We start from the raw sequence: 18,283 nt of genomic DNA, 5'->3' as shown, positions 1-18,283 counted from the left end.
TTAACGTCCAAATCTGTGCTTACCCAGGTGTCTTGCATGATGAATCCCGCTCATTCTTAAACTGAAATCTGCGTTCGCGCTCAATTAATTTGCATACAGACATGCCAACCATCTCCTTATATTGCTTCATGAATGAGGCCCAATGTATGTTTCTATGTTTATCCAATTCTATTTTTCTTCTCTTCTTCTCCCCTCTCTCTGCTCTATCCCTCTCCTCTACTCTCTTTCCTTCCTCTCTCTTCTCTTCACATCTCTCCTCTACTCTCCTCTTCTGCTCTCACTGGCACAATAACAATAACAATGACACTGGCAAAAATACTGCACTGGGACTGACCGGGAACTCTGCACTGCACTTTACACTTTATACACTTTATATATTTATTCAAATGATGAATCCTACACTAGCACTGTCTTTGCCCCGTGTCTGTTACTGTTATGTGAAAAGAAAATGTATGGAAAAATACATACTCTGTAATGCTGAGACAATTACCAATGTGGTTACACATATGGCTTAATAAAGGAATCTGAATGTGAATGTGAATCTGAATGTGAATCCTCTCTTCTCCTCTGCTCCTCTCTCTCTCCCAGCCTGAAGAGCTAACCAACGTGCTGGAGATCTGTAACATTGTCTTCACCAGTATGTTTTCCCTGGAGATGATCCTGAAGCTGACAGCATTCGGCTCGTTCCACTACCTGAGAAACCCCTACAACGTGTTTGATGGCGTCATCGTCATCATAAGGTACAACAGACCAATGAAACGGTGTGGGAGTGGCTTTGGAATGCCGTTAACCTCTTATCCACCCGGGCACATTTTGCACAACACGCCTGTCGATTGCATACCCAAAGTAAATTGGTCACTATTATTATTGTTATGGTTTGTAACCGACCCCAATCGCACAACACAAGACAGGTATGAGAGTAAGCCAAAACAGGGCAAATATTTATTATAGAACAAAAAGCGGCACAATCCCTTTAAGGGAGAACACAAAAACACTAGAGTCAAGGAAATATGGAAAATGCGGCACTGTGCCTTTAAGAGGCGAACAGGCTAAGGGACTAAGGCTAAGGGCCAGGGCTAAGGGCCAGGGCTAAGTGTCAGGGCCAGGACCAGGGGCACTGGAGAGGGGGACAGGGACAGAGGCCCGGAGAGGCGGGCTGGAGACAGGGACAGAGAACAGGGTTAAGGCCTTGGACAGGGCGAGGGCCAGAGCTGCTTACAGGGATGAGGACAGGGTTCCGACGGCGGAGGCCGGGCACGGGGACAGGGGCCCGACGGCGGAGGCCTGGCAAGGGGACAGGGGCCCGACGGCGGAGGCCTGGCACGGGGACAGGGGCCTGACGGCGGAGGCCTGGCACGGGGACAGGGGCCCGACAGCGGAGGCCTGGCACGGAGATCCTCTTCGTCCCTACACAGAGTAGGGCTCTGCTGCTCTTAACGGAATCCTCCTCCTCCTCCTCGGATGCTGCAGACGGGCAGCGCAGAACACAGGGGGTCCCAGGGGACCGGGGCGAAGAGACGCCATCCTCCCGTGGAAATAGGGAGCGATGCGCGCCGTCTTGACGTCTGGAGTGGGAACACCACTCCAGGCTTGGCACGGAGATCCTCCTCGGATGCTGCAGACGGGCAGCGCAGAACACAGGGGTCCCAGGGGACCGGGGCGAAGAGATGCCATCCTCCCGTGGAAAATAGGGAGCGATGACGCGCCGGCTTGACGTCTGGAGTGGGAACACTGGAAAACCTCACGTAGAGAATTAGAGAGCGAAGACGGTGTCCCACTCCAGGCAAACGGCGACAGGTGGTGATGGCTGGCACGTCGTCTCACGCTGGAGACGCGGCAGGTGATGGTAACGTACAGGATGGTAACGTACAGAACTCCATGAACACAGAGTGAACACAGATACAGAACGACCCGACCAGGACTGGAAGGGAGGTCCAGGTATATAAAGCCCTCTGGGGCGCTAATCATAAACTATGACAGCTGCGTGAAGGTAGTCCAAGGGTGGGGGCTGGTGAAGAGTAGAGGAGAGTAAATCATCGCAAGGGTGGGGGCTGGTGAGGGAGAGTAGACAGGGAAAAGTTCAGGGAACAGGCGAATCCTCACAATTATAGTATAATAATCAGTGTTGGGACTAACGCGTTACAAAGTAACGCGTTACAGAAACGAAGTTACTTTTTGCCGCAACTAGTACTCTAACGCATTACTTTTGAAATTCAGTAACGCTACTTACGTTACTGAATGGTTCGTCACTGCGTTATTTGCGTTATATACGGCGTAGATTGATAGCGAGCGGTAGTGATTATTATTATTATCCTCATCCCCACCCGCGTAGAATGATACAAGGCGAGTCTGGCCACTGGCCAATCAGAAGTGCGCAAGAAATGCGGCTACGGAAAGAAATAGACCCTCTCTATTGTAAACAAAACAAACGCTCGCTATGAATCGACATAAAAAGAACGCAGTAACAAACTAACAAACCATTTAGCAACTACTTGGAGAGATAATTAATATACAACATGGAAACGAGATAAAGAACATGTTTGAGGCGCTGCTGGAGTCAACTGGACTAACGTAACGTTACTACATCTCAACCACCGCAGACTTTGGTGAGTCAGTGCAATGTGTTCACTGAAACTCAAGTTGATCAACGGATTTTGACTGTACAATTGATATCCTAACTATTCTAACGTTGCAATGCTTTGATTGATATCTTAAACAACGTTGCAACTTGCAAGATGGTGAATGAATGAATGAATGAAAACTTTATTTAACAGATTGCAGAATGGGTACAATACAGTACGGCTCAATACATACAATTGTTATTGAGAAAGACGTTTGTCTTGTTTCCATCAGGGTCCCCCATTTTCAATTCATATAGACATTTGACATACACAACATACATGACATTTATGGCATAGGGACATATAGGTATTTAGTACTGATACATTTGTGACATAAACGGTATTCAAATATACAGTACTGTTACCCCTAGATCCTGACAGAGTATATACATATTGTATATAGTGATTCACATTCCTTTACAGCTTTGGGTAGGGCGTTCCACATTGTTGTGGCATAATTGCGAAACGTTAGTCCCTTGTTTGAGCCGAATCTGGGTTTTACATGATTTGTTGAGCTTCCTCTGGTGTAGTGGTTGTGGTATTCACTGACCTTTGGGAAGTATTTTGACATGTACATGGGTACCCCGGTCGTATAGTGTATCTTGTAGACCAGGCCCATTGCAAGTTGCTGTACTCTGTCGTCTACTCTAAGCCATCCTAGGTTGTCAAAGTGGGCAGGGGTGAGGTGGGTTCTGGGGTTCAGGTCAAGTAGTAGTCTGACCAGTTTGTTTTGTGATGTTTGTAATTTTGTTTTAAGCGCCTTTGAGGTGCTTTGGTAAGCATAGTCGTAGTACCCTTGAATTATAATGGTTATAATGAAACGCTCCGGCGACATCAAGGCTGTTCCTTCAACAGGCGCACTTCTTATTAGATGACTCGGGACAACATTTGTTTGTGTCAGATTTGTGTTTGTATCTAGACCACATTGCTTAGCAGAGTTCGGTGATGTGAATGGAAACTGTCAAGTTGATCAACCGATTTTGAGTACTATAGGGCATGGGACTCGGGAGCAATCTTTTTTTTTTTATCTTTTTTTTTAAATAACTAAATAGTTACTTTTCACAGTAACTCATTACTTTTGGGTGTAAGTAACTAGTACAGTAACGAAGTTACTTTGAAATGAAGTAACTAGTAAAGTAACTGAGTTACTATTTTTCAGTAACTAGCACAACACTGATAATAATATACTATTATTGAACAACTTATAGCACATGCATGAGTCTGGTCTCTTTTGAAAGGAAACATTCAGAATTTTCTTCCACAACAGCATCATTCACACATCACTCACATCACTCTGAATGCTAATGTAATTGGTTACAGAGGTTTGAACACACAGAGTTTTTTTTTTTTTTTTTTTTTTATACTTACGTCTGAATTAGTTTGCAAACAGATGCCTGCAAAATAGTTCCAGCTGATAGGTATGAGCTGGAAAACACAATGGGTCCATAGCCTGAAGTCTTATCTGGTACAGTACCATGGTAAATTTGTATTTTACACATGTTTTTCTAATGTTTGTATCGGTAACACTTATGTTGACAGAATCCGGCTATAGGGCGACAATAATGTGGTCAAGATGCATGGTTTCTATCTTTGGTGTGGTTTATTTATTCACATGGCAGAGCAGCAGTTCTATAGTTCTCCTCTCACTGAGAGGCTGGGGGGGAAAGAGAAAGAATGGGAGGAGACATCTCTATTTATACTCGCCACCTGGCGGTGTTCCTGAGTGGCTCCGCCTAGAGCGCCCTCTAGTGGAAACAGTTATATATGCAGTTAGACAGTTACTAGTGGAAACAGTTATATATGCAGTTAGACAGTTACTAACAATCCTACACAGAACCTCTGACTTCAACAACTTATCCAAAATGGCCATCCGGTCCAATACATTTCACGTTGTGCAACATGCAAGTGAGTAATTCTCCTTTCTTCTTGTTCCACTCTCCGTTTATCGCAGTAAACATCCCTCGTATAAGATACCATCAGCTCCAGAATTTCATTGGCTACAAAAACAGTCAATTATTTTCACCATCAGAGCAGACTGGTCCGTTGACCGGGAGGCGAAACCGGACCGGACATTTGGTCTTATAACCCGAGATTGGAAGCACGTAATAGGTTGCGTTGGGTGTCCGTCAAACGGCGGCCATTTTAGCTCTCAAACGATGTGTAGGTTGATCGGCAATAACACAGCCTGAAGCTGACAGTCGAGGGCAAATGTGCTGAGACGTGCATGGCGGCCCCCCGGCGGTACCCAGGCGGATAAGTATTAACACATTAGTCATCATCGGGTACAATATAAGCAAAACACAGATAACATTTTATGAACACATTCAATGTCATCATAGGAAAAACTGTATTTTTAGATGCCTAAACACCTCTATGACTGGCAATGTCACTAACTGACTAACTCATTCATTCACTGATTATTCGCTCACACCTAGCTGCTCTGCCCCCTAGTGGCATCCCACAAGCATTAGTTTGATGTTATTCACACTTTCACACGTCGACACCGGGTACCCAGAGTTAGGAAAACAGACCAGGGTAAGAACGGTCCTGGTAGCTACACAGACCACGGTATGAACGCTGCTGGTAGGAAAACAGACCAGGGTATGAGCGCTGCTGGTAGGTAAACAGACCAGGGTATTGGTCCTGGTAGATAAACAGACCAGGGTATCGGCCCTGGTAGATAAACAGACCAGGGTATCGGTCCTGGTAGGAAAACAGACCAGGGTATTGGTCCTGGTAGATAAACAGACCAGGGTATCGGTCCTGGTAGGAAAACAGACCAGGGTATCGGTCCTGGTAGGAAAACAGACCAGGGTCTGAACGCTTCTGGTAGGTAAACAGACCACAGTATTTCATTGAATTCATTTAACAGCCAAAACCCGTCCAATATTTCGCTGTTGACTAAAGACGCACTTCTTCAATCATTATCTGCAATATTTCTTTTTAAATAACTCTAACCCTAACTAACCTTACTGTCATGTACCTACCTACACTGTAGCACTCAACACTTTGATGAACATTGTTACTCAGCTGATAGAGTTGTACCTTTCCTGCTGTCTTTGGATAAAAGCATCAGCTACATTTATTTATACTCGAAAGGCAACTGAGGTTTCCTAATTTACAGTCACTGTGAAATTAACAAAAATAAAAGCATATAAAATCACACAGCATATGAAATCATAACAATAAGACAACAAGAGGAAGCAAAAAGCAAGGAATACAATCTTTTATTAAAACACATACAACTTGATTGACAAAGGTTGGAGATCAAGGTTTTAAACTCTGCAACAGAGGAGAGAATCTCAAGCTTTAATGACTGTTGGAGTTCATACCATGAGCTAGAGGGGCATCATATCAAAATGCAGATTTACCCTGTTCCGAGCAAACTCGAGGGACCCTAAGGACCAGCCAGTCACCTGAACGGGTTCCATAGGTACCAAAATTCCATCCCAATAATGATGAAGTATAAGGAGGTAACTTACCAATAAGGGCCTTACAAATTAACAAATACCAGTGTTTGTTGCGCCTCTCCATCAGTGAGGACCAACCAACCAAGGACACAGTGATATCGTATCTCGTCGTATCCTCGTCGTATCTGTCATTAGTGATGAGAGGGCAGAGTAATAGTCCAGGGATTTAAGGGTTAAGGCCACAGCATGCCTATAAATTACATCACCATAGTCCAGGACTGAAAACTGCTTCGACAACTCTCTTCCTACTAATCAAAGGAAAGCTGGTTCTGTTTCTGTATAGGAAGCCAATTTTCTGTTGCAACTTGGAGGCAACGTTGTCCACATGGAATTTAAATGTACATTTCTCATCGAGCCACATTGTATTCTTGGAAAAACACGTCACTTGCTGAGCACCGAGGTTGCCACAATGTTATATTACTCTATGGTTTACCCATATATCAATTACTGTAATTTAGTTTGGGGTAGTACTCATCAGACCAAACTTGAGCCCATATACCGTCTGCAGAAACAAGCTCTAAAAATAATCAGCTGTGTTCAACAAAGTCATTCTTCTCAGCCTCTATTCCATAAGTTAGGTATACTCAGTGTTTATCAAGTGAATCATCTTCAGACTGGTTTATTTGTGCATAGTTCTTTAAACAGAGCCCTTCCCCCTTTTTTTCATGACATGTTTGCCCACAATCACCAAATTCATAATTACCCCACACATAGTTCCTGTTTGCTTAGACCACCCTTTTCCCGCACTTCCCAATCTCAGTTTTGTTTGCTCTACCGAGGGTCAAAGTTGTGGAACTCTTTGCCTCCACATATTTTGGAATTTTCTTTTCTGAAATTCAAAAGAGCACTGAAATCTCATCTCCTAGATCACCAATACTTCCCATATGGACTTCCTTTACAGACTGTGGTCTGATGGCTTGTTGTATTTTGTTATTGCATTTTCGTTTTATTATATATTCTTCCTGTCATTAATTGTTTTCTCTACCAGAAATCGTATGGCATGGGTGCCTGCTTCGGTGTCTATGTAGGCCTGCTTGTGTGTGTTTGTTTGTTTGGGGGGGGGGGGGGGGGGATTTTATATTTTATCTTGATATAATGTAATTTTGCTTCCTGGTGAATGCCACATGCAAGCCCCTTGAGGGTTTTTAGGCAATTCTCCTACACATCCCTTGTGGATTATATTGTATTATATATGTAATTGATTTATATGTGTAAATAAACAAACAAACAAACAAACAAATTATTCCCCCTAAAGCAGCCTTTCCCAAACGTAGAGTAAAATGCACAACAATTCTATGATACGTGAATACATTTTCCTAATTAAAATAAATGAGGAGCGTTCTCCGTTAGATAGATCAGTAAATGTTTGAGAGAGAGAAATGAGACTTTGCAGTTCAGCGCTCTCCACTGTCCAGTTCAGCACCTCTCCACTGTCCAGTTCAGCACATCCACTGTCCAGTTCAGCACATCCACTGTCCAGTTCAGCACCTCTCCACTGTCCAGTTCAGCACCTCTCCACTGTCCAGTTCAGCACCTCCACTGTCCAGTTCAGCACCTCTCCACTGTCCAGTTCAGCACCTCCACTGTCCAGTTCAGCACCTCTCCACTGTCCAGTTCAGCACCTCTCCACTGTCCAGTTCAGCACCTCTCCACTGTCCAGTTCAGAACCTCTCCACTGTCCAGTTCAGCACCTCTCCACTGTCCAGTTCAGCACCTCTCCACTGTCCAGTTCAGCACCTTTCCACTGTCCAGTTCAGCACCTCTCCACTGTCCAGTTCAGCACCTCTCCACTGTCCAGTTCAGCACCTCTCCAATGTCCAGTTCAGCACCTCTCCATTGTCCAGTTCAGCACCTCCCCACTGTCCAGTTCAGCACCTCTCCACTGTCCAGTGCAGCACCTCTCCACTGTCCAGTTCAGCACCTCTCCACTGTCCAGTTCAGCACCTCTCCATTGTCCAGTTCAGCACCTCCCCACTGTCCAGTTCAGCACCTCTCCACTGTCCAGTTCAGCACCTCTCCACTGTCCAGTTCAGCACCTCTCCACTGTCCAGTTCAGCACCTCTCCACTGTCCAGTTCAACACATCCACTGTCCAGTTCAGCACCTCTCCACTGTCCAGTTCAGCACCTCTCCAGTGTCCAGATCAGCACCTTCCCAGTGTCCAGTTCAGCACCTCTCCACTGTCCAGTTCAGCACCTCTCCAGTGTCCAGTTCAGCACCTCTCCAGTGTCCAGTTCAGCACCTCTCCAGTTCAGCACCTCTCCACTGTCCAGTTCAGCACCTCACCGCATACAGCGTCATTGCCATAGGCGGCGGGTGAGCTGGACATTAGGGTAGGCTATAGATCGGATGAGACTCGCGCGCATCGCGCACCATTTTCCCTTTTTCTTTTTTGCTTGCACGCAAACGGTGCTGTCCAGGTTCTGATGTCACACCCACATCTAGGCTACTACAGCGAGTCCCACTCATTTCATATAGTGCAAATTAATTGTTCAAATGAAGACATCCAATATGATTAACCATTGTCTTACCTTAATGCAGCAAACGTTTCGGATGCGACTCATTGGGAAAGGCCGTTCACAAGTTGCGGTGCCGACGGCAATGAAGGAAACGTTTTCCATAATTTGGATCTCATCATGCTTTGAAAACAATGTACATAGTAGCTCTAAAAAGTTTCCACGGTTTGATTAACTCTGACTCAGTCTCATCATGCCCTCGTAGAGCAAGCCCTTGGCCTCAGGTGATCCAGTGTTATGCCCAGGCGGCATGTAACTTGGAATTGAGTTCCAGGTCTTGGCAGCTCTCACGGAGAGGGCTGATTTGCTAAATGTACTTGTCCTTAATGGAAATTAGTGTTAGGATGCGAATAGACGCCACCCGGTACAACAGTTCTGAACCCGAACGCGGAACTGCAAGTTTGTTGGTAAAAGACTACACGCGAACCTGGAGGTGAACAATCGGAAAGTGGGGGTGGGGCTAGACCATGGAGCATTTTGAAGACCAGACTGGCATCGGTTAGTTTGGTGATGCGGCGTGATTGGTTACTGCCCGCAGTCTGGAATGTTAAACGGCCACCACACCTACTGCCATTGACACCTTGGTTGGCCGACCCTTGCGTATTGTCACCACCGGGCTGCAGCAGCCCACACGCACACAATATCGTAGCCTAGGCTGCCTATAATAATGCGCAGACTGGGTCGGCATAGCCTCCCCTGGCCTTATATACGCGCCGCCTATGGTCATTGCCCCTTGAAAACTCTTCTCTGAGTCATGTGTGTGTGTGTGTGTGTCCGGCTCCTGAGTCGTGTGTGTGTGTGTGTGTGTGTGTGTGTGTGTGTGTGTGTGTGTGTGTGTGTGTGTGTGTGTGTGTGTGTGTGTGTGTGTGTGTGTGTGTGTGTGTGTGTGTGTGTGTGTGTGTGTGTGTGTGTGTGTGTGTGTGCGCTGCTCCCTCCAGATTCATGTGTGTGTGTGTGTGTGTGTGTGTGTGTGTGTGTGTGTGTGTGTGTGTGTGTGTGTGTGTGTGTGTGTGTGTGTGTGTGTGTGTGTGTGTGTGTGTGTGTGTGTGTGTGTGTGTGTGTGTGTGTGTGTGTGTGTGTGTGTGTGTGTGTGTGTGTGTGTGTGTGTGTGTGTGTGTGCTGCTCCTGAGTCGTGTGTGTGTGTCCGGGTCCTGAGTCATGTGTGTGTGTGTGTGTGTGTGTGTGTGCGCTGCTCCTGAGTCATGTGTGTGTGTGTGTTTGCGCTGCTCCTGAGTCATGTGTGTGTGTGTGTGTGTGTGTGTGTGTGTGTGTGTGTGTGTGTGTGTGTGTGTGTGTGTGTGTGTGTGTGCACTGCTCCAGAGTCATGTGTGTGTGTTTCTGTGCACTGCTCCAGAGTCATGTGTGTGTGACAGCCAATGGTAACGAGCAGAGATGAGACTTGCTGTGAAAATGTCAGAGGGAACTGACAGCTTTATATGCCATAAAAGCACCATAACCCATTCACTACCACACTACACACGGTTAACCCTTTCACCACACTACAGAAGGTTAACCTTTCACTACCACACTACACACGGTTAACCCTTTCACCACACTACAGAAGGTTAACCTTTCACTACCACACTACACACGGTTAACCCTTTCACCACACTACAGAAGGTTAACCTTTCACTACCACAATACAGAAGGTTAACCCTTTCACTACCACACTACATAAGATTAACTTTTCACTGTGACAATACAGAAGGTTAACCCTTTCACTACCACAATACAGAAGGTTAACCCTTTCACTACCACATTACAGAAGGTTAACCCTTTCACTACCACACTACAGAAGGTTAACCTTTCACTACCACACTACATAAGGTTAACCCTTTCACTACCACACTACAGAAGATTAACCTTTCACTACCACACTACAGAAGGTTAACCCTTCCACTACCACACTACAGAAGATTAACCTTTCACTACCACACTACAGAAGGTTAACCCTTTCACTACCACACTACAGAAGGTTAGCCCTTTCTTCCGGATCATTCTTGTTTGCCCACAGGGACTTATACTAAGCTGGCCCAGAACATTTAAACTCACCCTGGAGCGGCCCACAGCAGTGCAGCTTTTACTTTTATTTTCATTGGATTTGATTTTGTGCAGACAACGTCACCAGCCACAAGTGAATGAATGAATGAATGAATGACGTTTATTCAAAATGGACACCACAGCTACATTGGGCCAGCCACAGTGGACAGACCAGATGCGTGGTTTTGCGTGTTTATAGCACAAGTGCTAGTTTCCAACACTAGTCCATTGAGGTTTTTCCAAAGGATACAACAAAATTAACAGTAAAATACAGAATTAAAATCACAAATCAGAACAAATATTTTCCAGAGCAAGAGTCCATGATCAAAACCACAAATTCAGTCTGCGTCTACATATTATTTGAACACTGCTGCTTTGATTTCAGCCATACCTTGAGTCCTCTGCTGAAGACGTTGGCATTGGACTGTCCAAACGAACTCTTGCACATGGGAACAGTACAGTCACCATTATTGGAAGCTCATGTGTTTGCTCTACTAGAGCTCCAACGTCTAACCACCAGTCCAGAAAATAATGATGATACATGATTGTGCAAACATTTAAAAAGGAGTCTAATATTACAGAAAATTACTAAATTGTCTAACGTGAAAAGATTGTGCTTACTCAAAACACTGCAGTGATGCCATGGCGTTGGTTTACGGTCCATGCTTTTTATAGCCTGTTTGTATATTATAGTTATGGGTTTTAGTATGGTTTGTGAGGTTTGTGACCATGATGTGATACAATAAGACAAGTGGGAAAGAATCATAGCGTGCATATCGCTGCTGGCAGGACAAAACCTTGTAACTCCAAAAACCCAACTTTTCAACACAGATTTGAGGGCGAATAGAGTTACGAGGTTTAGACAGATGATTGGTGTAATGCTTTCCCATTGTGTAGACTTTGTAAAACCACACACACATGGAGGATGATCTACTGAGTTGATAAAAATAAATAAAAATAAAAATTGGGTTACGAGGTTTTGTCCCGCCAGCAGCGATATAAAGTTGAGCAGCGTTAGTTGACAGATCCCTTCTAATAAAACGAAAACAGTTTAAATTAGGCTTGACCTTCTTACATAATGTACCTGTTCATCAAATGTTTGGTTCTTGTCTAATATGATTCCTAGGTACCTGACCTCATTCACTTCGGCAATTATTTCATTTTTTATTTGCACCTCAAACAAATCATTTATAGGCCTTTTGCGTTTGGAGATACACAGATTTCTTGACATTCAAGGTCAGATGAGACGACACAAGCCAGTCGGAGATGTTATGTAACACCTGGGTCAGGTGCTCAGTTGCCATCCTAGCTATTTTAGCAGACACATAGATGACGGTATCGTCAGTGTACATCTGGCAGCTGACACCTGGGCAACTTTGGGACATGCGCTCTCTCTCTCTCTTTTTCTGTTTCTCTCTGTTGTGCTCCCTCTCCCTCTCTCCCTCCATCTCTCTCTATCTATATTCCCCACGATATGCATGCATGTTTCAACAATAGGGAGTCAGCCAGCCAGCCAGCCTGTAGGCGGGGCCTCCGCCCCCGATAAACGTGGGATACAAATAGTCTCAGTTTCATTGAGATTAGGGCTGACCCCTATTAGTCAAATAGTCGACTAATCGGTCGAAAGGAGCCGTAGTCGACTGCCAACCTCTTAGTCGAATACAAAAAAATTATTAAAATGTTTATCATTCTTTCCAAAAGAAAAGAGGCATAGAAGCGTGGCTAACGCTAATGGAACCCATACCAGAGGCTAACTGCCTAAGAAAACAGGCACAGAGGGACTGAAAGAGGATAACACACTAGACTAGACAAATGTCAAGATGTATCCATCAGTGGACCAATTGCATGCTTTTGCAGAGGACAAGAAGCCTTCAGTCGACTCCTTCAGACATTAAGCCCCCCCCACAGGCCAAATGGAATGAAAAAATAATATATATATATATATATATATATATATATATATATATATATATATATATTTTTTTTTTATATAGTCGTCTAATAGCCGACTAACGGCACATTTTGGCCAATCTTAGTCGACTATCCAAATCCTTGGTCTGGGACAGCCCTAATTGAGATGAATGTCTTGATTGACTGTAGTGTTTGATAAGTTGCCACGACATAAAGTTTGACATAATGACATGAAATAAATGTTCATATACATACATACATACAGACAGACAGACAGACAGACAGACAGACAGACAGACAGACAGACAGACAGACAGACAGACAGACAGACAGACAGACAGACAGACAGACAGACAGACAGACAGACAGACAGACAGACAGACAGACAGACAGACAGACAGACAGACAGACAGACACATACTGTACACGTTTTGACCCATCATCGCAGTGTGTTTCAGAACGTACAGAAATGTTTTTGTTCTTTTCATTTTGTCATTATTGGCCTCATCCACGTTCTACCGCCTATCGTTGAAACGCGCTCCCTTGACGGCATCGGCCGCTGTCGTGATGCCAAAGCGTCATCGGCAGGACAGTTTTTTTTGTCTTTGGTGATTTTGTAAAAGGTGCGCTGATTCCCGGGTGAGTCGCTGTGCCTTTGATCAGCTGATGTTCGTCCCATGGCGCGTCTGTCTGTGTGATCCCCATTATAACCCGGAGATCAAATGCACATCAAAGCTACTCAGACTAAACAAGATCAAATGCACAGGGCCATCAAAACAAGACACAACGTTGATCGTACAAATCCCCCCTCTCTGTTCTCCCTATGTATTCTATCACTTCTCCATCTCTCCACACCTCTAACGCTCCCATCTCAACTAACTATATACCTATCTGTGACAGTACTTGCCTGTTTTATAGCAACACTATACTATCACTAACATCTAAGAAGGGAGATCCCCCCTTGAACGACCCTTCTAAGGTTTCTCCCCTCCACATTGCCTGTGGTGCTTTTTTCCTATTGCTATTGTTAGTTTTTCCTTACCTTCGTCCGGGAGTGTTGCATTTATTTATTTATTTTACATTTATTTTACATTTCATGGTGTTTTTGGTTTTGTTCTTGATTTATTGTGATGTTTCTTCTTGACTTGTTTAACACTAGCACAGCCGACAAGGGGTCAAATGACCCCTAGGCATTTTCAATAAATGTATCCTTGTCACTCGGTCGAGCTCCAGCTCTGTCACTCAATGACTTTTCCTAAAAGTACCCGTTTTATCTGGCACGGTTTCTGAAATTTCAAAATGACTTCAGGAAAATGTAATTAGAACGTTATTCCACATCGAAAGTCACAGCACTTTGCGAGCGTCTAGCGCAGGGGTGGCCAACCCATGGCTCACAAGCTGCATGTGGCTCTTTGCCCATCAATGTGTGGCTCTTCCATACATTTTTATTTTTTTTCAAAAAATAATATATATATTTTTTTAAGAAAACAATTAAAAAAAAGTGTTTATGTCACTCAAACCTACATTTCATTGTGGTAAACCTCATATTTTTATATTCAGAGGTAATTATATAGTTTACACTGTTTATTTTTCTCATGTTTCTCATTATAAGCTTATTATCATCTGACCCGTTCCTGGCGGGAATTAGTGGCCTTTTCTCCATGGCTGTGCTAGTGTTAAAGAAGACGTGTCCGGCCCATGGGGACATTAGCGAGTGTTGTCTGGCCTTTCAAAAAACATTTCTTTTGATTTGATTGGATTCAGTGTGTGTGAGATCGTGGGCCAGTCGGACGGGGGTCTGTCGGTGCTGAGGACCTTCCGGCTGCTGAGGGTGCTGAAGCTGGTCCGCTTCATGCCGGCTCTGAGGAGACAGCTGGTGGTGCTGATGAAGACCATGGACAACGTGGCCACCTTCTGCATGCTGCTCATGCTCTTCATCTTCATATTCAGGTATGGATGGACACACGCCTGAGAATACATTACGAGTACAGTGTACACAGCCACAATCAAGTGTATGATAGATCCCGGTAGACCAGGGGTTCTCAAACTTTTTTATACCACGACCCCATTTTATTTAGGATTTTTTTGGGGCCACCCCACACTGTATTGCGTAATTTCAACGTGGAATTAAGGAATATCAAAATAAAAGCGCACGTTGTTGAACTTAATCATGGATATTTATTTGAACATTTTATTGCAATGTTATCAATACACACTTATAAAACGAGGCATATTTTGCCAAAATATGTTGCCAGAACATGAATAAAAAAGTGATTTACTTGCTAACGCGCAACCCCACTGTCACCTACCCACGACCCGCAGTTTGAGAACCGCTGCGGTAGACAGATCCGATAGTTGGATAGATTCAGCCTATAATTATTACACCTACAGTGTTTGCTATAGGCTATCGTGATTATTAGGTGTATGCCTGTCTACCGTATGTAGCAATATATGCCATCCATGTCCTGACCTATACATCCTCTCTATAATAGATGCCATAGAATCACAGAGGGCCACTGAAGCCCGTTTGCAGCACGGATTGTGAGCGAAATGACCAGCAACAGATAGACACTTGCCAGAGATGATTCAGAGACATCTGCACAGAGGCCCTGGAGTGTCCTTCAGTGGACAATGCTGTTTTCATTCCCTTTCTCCCTCAGGCTTTTTGCAATTTACTCTCAAGGGGCCCAGACACATCATTCTGTATTATGGTGTGGAGAGGCAGGGCATATATATACTGTAGCCTCGAGTTTCTCTGAAGAGATACATATATCATAGATATGTGTGTATCTCTTCAGAGGAACTATCATTACTCGTGCAATACACACAAGCAATGCCCCCCTGCATGAATAAAGGTCTGGAGAAGAAGCGCAGGTGCATCAGATCCCTTTGATTTATGAATGTTGTCCTTTAATAAACTCACTGCCCTCACATCGCTCGCTGCTTTTAAACTAAATCTGCAACAGATCATAACCGACTGTTGCACCTGCTGACTGCCTCCCAATCACACGCATAGCCCTCAGACTCTTCTCTCCGCCCCCTAGGCCCCCTCACCTACCTCCCTCCTTCTCCCCCTTTCTTCTCTCTCTCTCCCTCTGGTTCTCACTCTCCCTTTCTCGTTCAACCTCGCTCTCTTTCCTTCTCTCTCCCCTATTTATTGTAATTGTCCTTATATACTATTGCTACTGTAATTTTGTATTTTACTTACTTGTATGCATGTACATAACCTTGTTGTTGTTACAGCCCCCCCCCCCCACCTTCCCTCAAAAGGCCTTTGCTTTTTGGCCAGGCTGCTTTTGTATATAAGAATGTGTTCTTACTTGCTTGCCTGGGTAAATAAATTAATGAAATAAAAATAAATAAAAAAACAGCTTCTATTTACAAGCTTGAGACCGGATGCAGGATCTTCTACTTTTCCCTAAGAAATGTCTCTTCATTCATTCATTGAACCTTTCAACTCTACTGTTGAGTCCGGTTGAGTAAATAATCCAGTTGCAATGTCCATTGACCACTTGTGGGAACATGGTGGAAAGGAATACCAACATGTCTTCTGTGTGTGTATGGCAGGGGTGTAAAAAGTACCCAGACATTATACTTAAGTGAACGTATGGGTACTGTCTCAAAATCATACTCAAGTAAAAGTCATAGTATCTGGCTAAAAACACACTTGAGTACAACTCAAAAGGTTTCTACTTTTAAATGTACTTAAGTACTAAAAAGTTAAAGTTAAAACTTTCTTTCTGACCTTCTATTCTTCTGATAGCAGGTGTTTAATCAAAGATCCCTGCTTTCTAGTCTTGCACAAGGACCAATCAGCATGGGTATGGGAAGGTTCATTTTCCATTGATGGGATTTGATTGGCTGTAAATAAAGTTCTGCCGCAGGTTTAATAACGTTAGCGTTAGTTCGGCCAGAGAAACAAATATACTAATTAAAATGGTTGGACCTGCAAGATTTGTACTTTGTACTTTGTAGGTCTGCATGTTAAATGTAAGGAGGACAAATAATGTTTTTTTCTCTGAAATGTAATTGAGTAAAAGTACAAGTATACAAACCTAATAATACTAGAGTAAAGTACAAATCCCCCAAAACAGTACTTAAGTATTGTAACAAAGTACAATTACTCAAGTACTTTACACCCCTGGTGTATGGTGTATAGAGTGATAGGGTAACTGAAACTAAAACATTGTGTTGTGTTTCAGTATCCTGGGGATGCACATCTTTGGCTGTAAATTCAGTCTGAGGACGGAAGCAGGAGACACGGTACCGGACAGGAAGAACTTTGACTCCCTTCTCTGGGCCATTGTCACTGTCTTTCAGGTGACTAACCCACATACGCACGGACAGATACACATGCATGCTGGAGGGCCGATTAGGCCAATACTACTGAAACGCTCTTACATTCACTATTGAAAGTAAACGTATACATACACATTTTAAACCTTTCAATAGTAAATGTAAGAGCGTTTCAGTAGTATACGTGAGAGCATTTCAGTATAGTTAGTGTGAGAGTGTTTCAATAGTGAATGTAAGAGCGTTTCAATAGTGAATGTGAGAGCAATAATTCTCAATTACCCAATTGGCCCCTCATACACACGCACGCCCACATACGCATGCGCCCATGTGCATACACTGTCTATATGTATCACTTTCACGAGTTCAACCCACATAATGACAACAGACACAAAGGATAGGTTTAATGGATTTCATAGACATCGATAGTTTATTAGCAGCGATGCAACAGCCTGATGCACGTGGATTAGGGGGGGGGGGAAGGTGCACATGGAGCCGTGCGCTCCTGGGCAGGTGCGCTCAGCGGGGATCGGATGAGGGAAGGGAAAGGGAAAGGGGACCTTTCACAAGAGCGCTCATCTCTTACTGTTAGAGTAGGCTCTAGGGGGGGACGAGCCTCCGTTAGATTACGACCAGCCTCCCAATGGAGCGGTCTCCAGGGAAGGAAGAGATCACGTCGGCCCGCATGGTTTGGGGGGCCGGGGTGGGTTGAAACATGGCTGGCTGGTGGATTGTTTGAGGGGGGAGGGGACTATTCCCTCACACTTCCTCCCGCAATTCATATATAATACTTCAATTATGTTTATATATATAAATGTGTGCTTGCGCGAGCGCATGCGCGCGCGTGTGTGTGTGGCTGTGTGTGTGTGTGTGTGTGTGTGTGTGTGTGTGTGTGTGTGTGTGTGTGTGTGTGTGTGTGTGTGTGTGTGTGTGTGTGTGTGTGTGTGTGTGTGTGTGTGTGTGTGTGTGTGTGTGTGTGTGTGTGTGTGTGTGTGTGTGTGTGTGTGTGTGTGTGGCTGTGTGTGTGTGTGTGTGTGTGTGTGTGTGGCTGTGTGTGTGTGTGTGTGTGTGTGTGTGTGTGTGTGTGTGTGTGTGTGTGTGTGTGTGTGTGTGTGTGTGTGTGTGTGTGTGTGTGTGTGTGTGTGTGCTCGTTCCTCAGATCCTGACTCAGGAGGACTGGAACGCGGTGTTATATAACGGCATGGCCTGCCACCTCTCCGATAGCCGCTCTCTACTTCGTGGCTCTGATGACCTTCGGCAACTACGTCCTGTTCAACCTGCTGGTGGCCATCTTGGTTGAAGGCTTTCAGGCTGAGGTAAGGGCTTTCACTGCCACACGAAAGTCGGTTTAATCCTTTCACTGTGACAATACAGAAGGTTAGCCCTTTACTATCAGACAACGTCGGTTGTGTGACAGTAAAGGGTTAACCTTC

General features: G+C 44.5%; 1 protein-coding gene across 1 annotated transcript in view; it reads left to right on the top strand.

Moving 5' to 3' along the window:
* Nucleotides 1-18,283, top strand: part of LOC311231801 (voltage-dependent T-type calcium channel subunit alpha-1I-like) — a gene marked incomplete at both ends in the record, with an annotated part of 367,238 nt that overhangs the window by 142,368 nt on the left and 206,587 nt on the right. Inside the window, 5 exon segments of the mRNA XM_084318426.1 lie at nt 589-740; nt 14,322-14,507; nt 16,760-16,877; nt 18,010-18,057; nt 18,059-18,192. Of these exon segments, the coding sequence (XP_084174552.1) occupies nt 589-740; nt 14,322-14,507; nt 16,760-16,877; nt 18,010-18,057; nt 18,059-18,192 (638 nt within the window).

This window comes from Notolepis coatsorum (genome assembly GCF_963971535.1).
Source record: "Notolepis coatsorum genome assembly, chromosome: 7".
Lineage (NCBI taxonomy): Eukaryota > Metazoa > Chordata > Actinopteri > Aulopiformes > Paralepididae > Notolepis > Notolepis coatsorum.
Note: the sequence above shows the minus strand (reverse complement) of the source record. Positions and strands in the feature narration are given on the sequence as shown.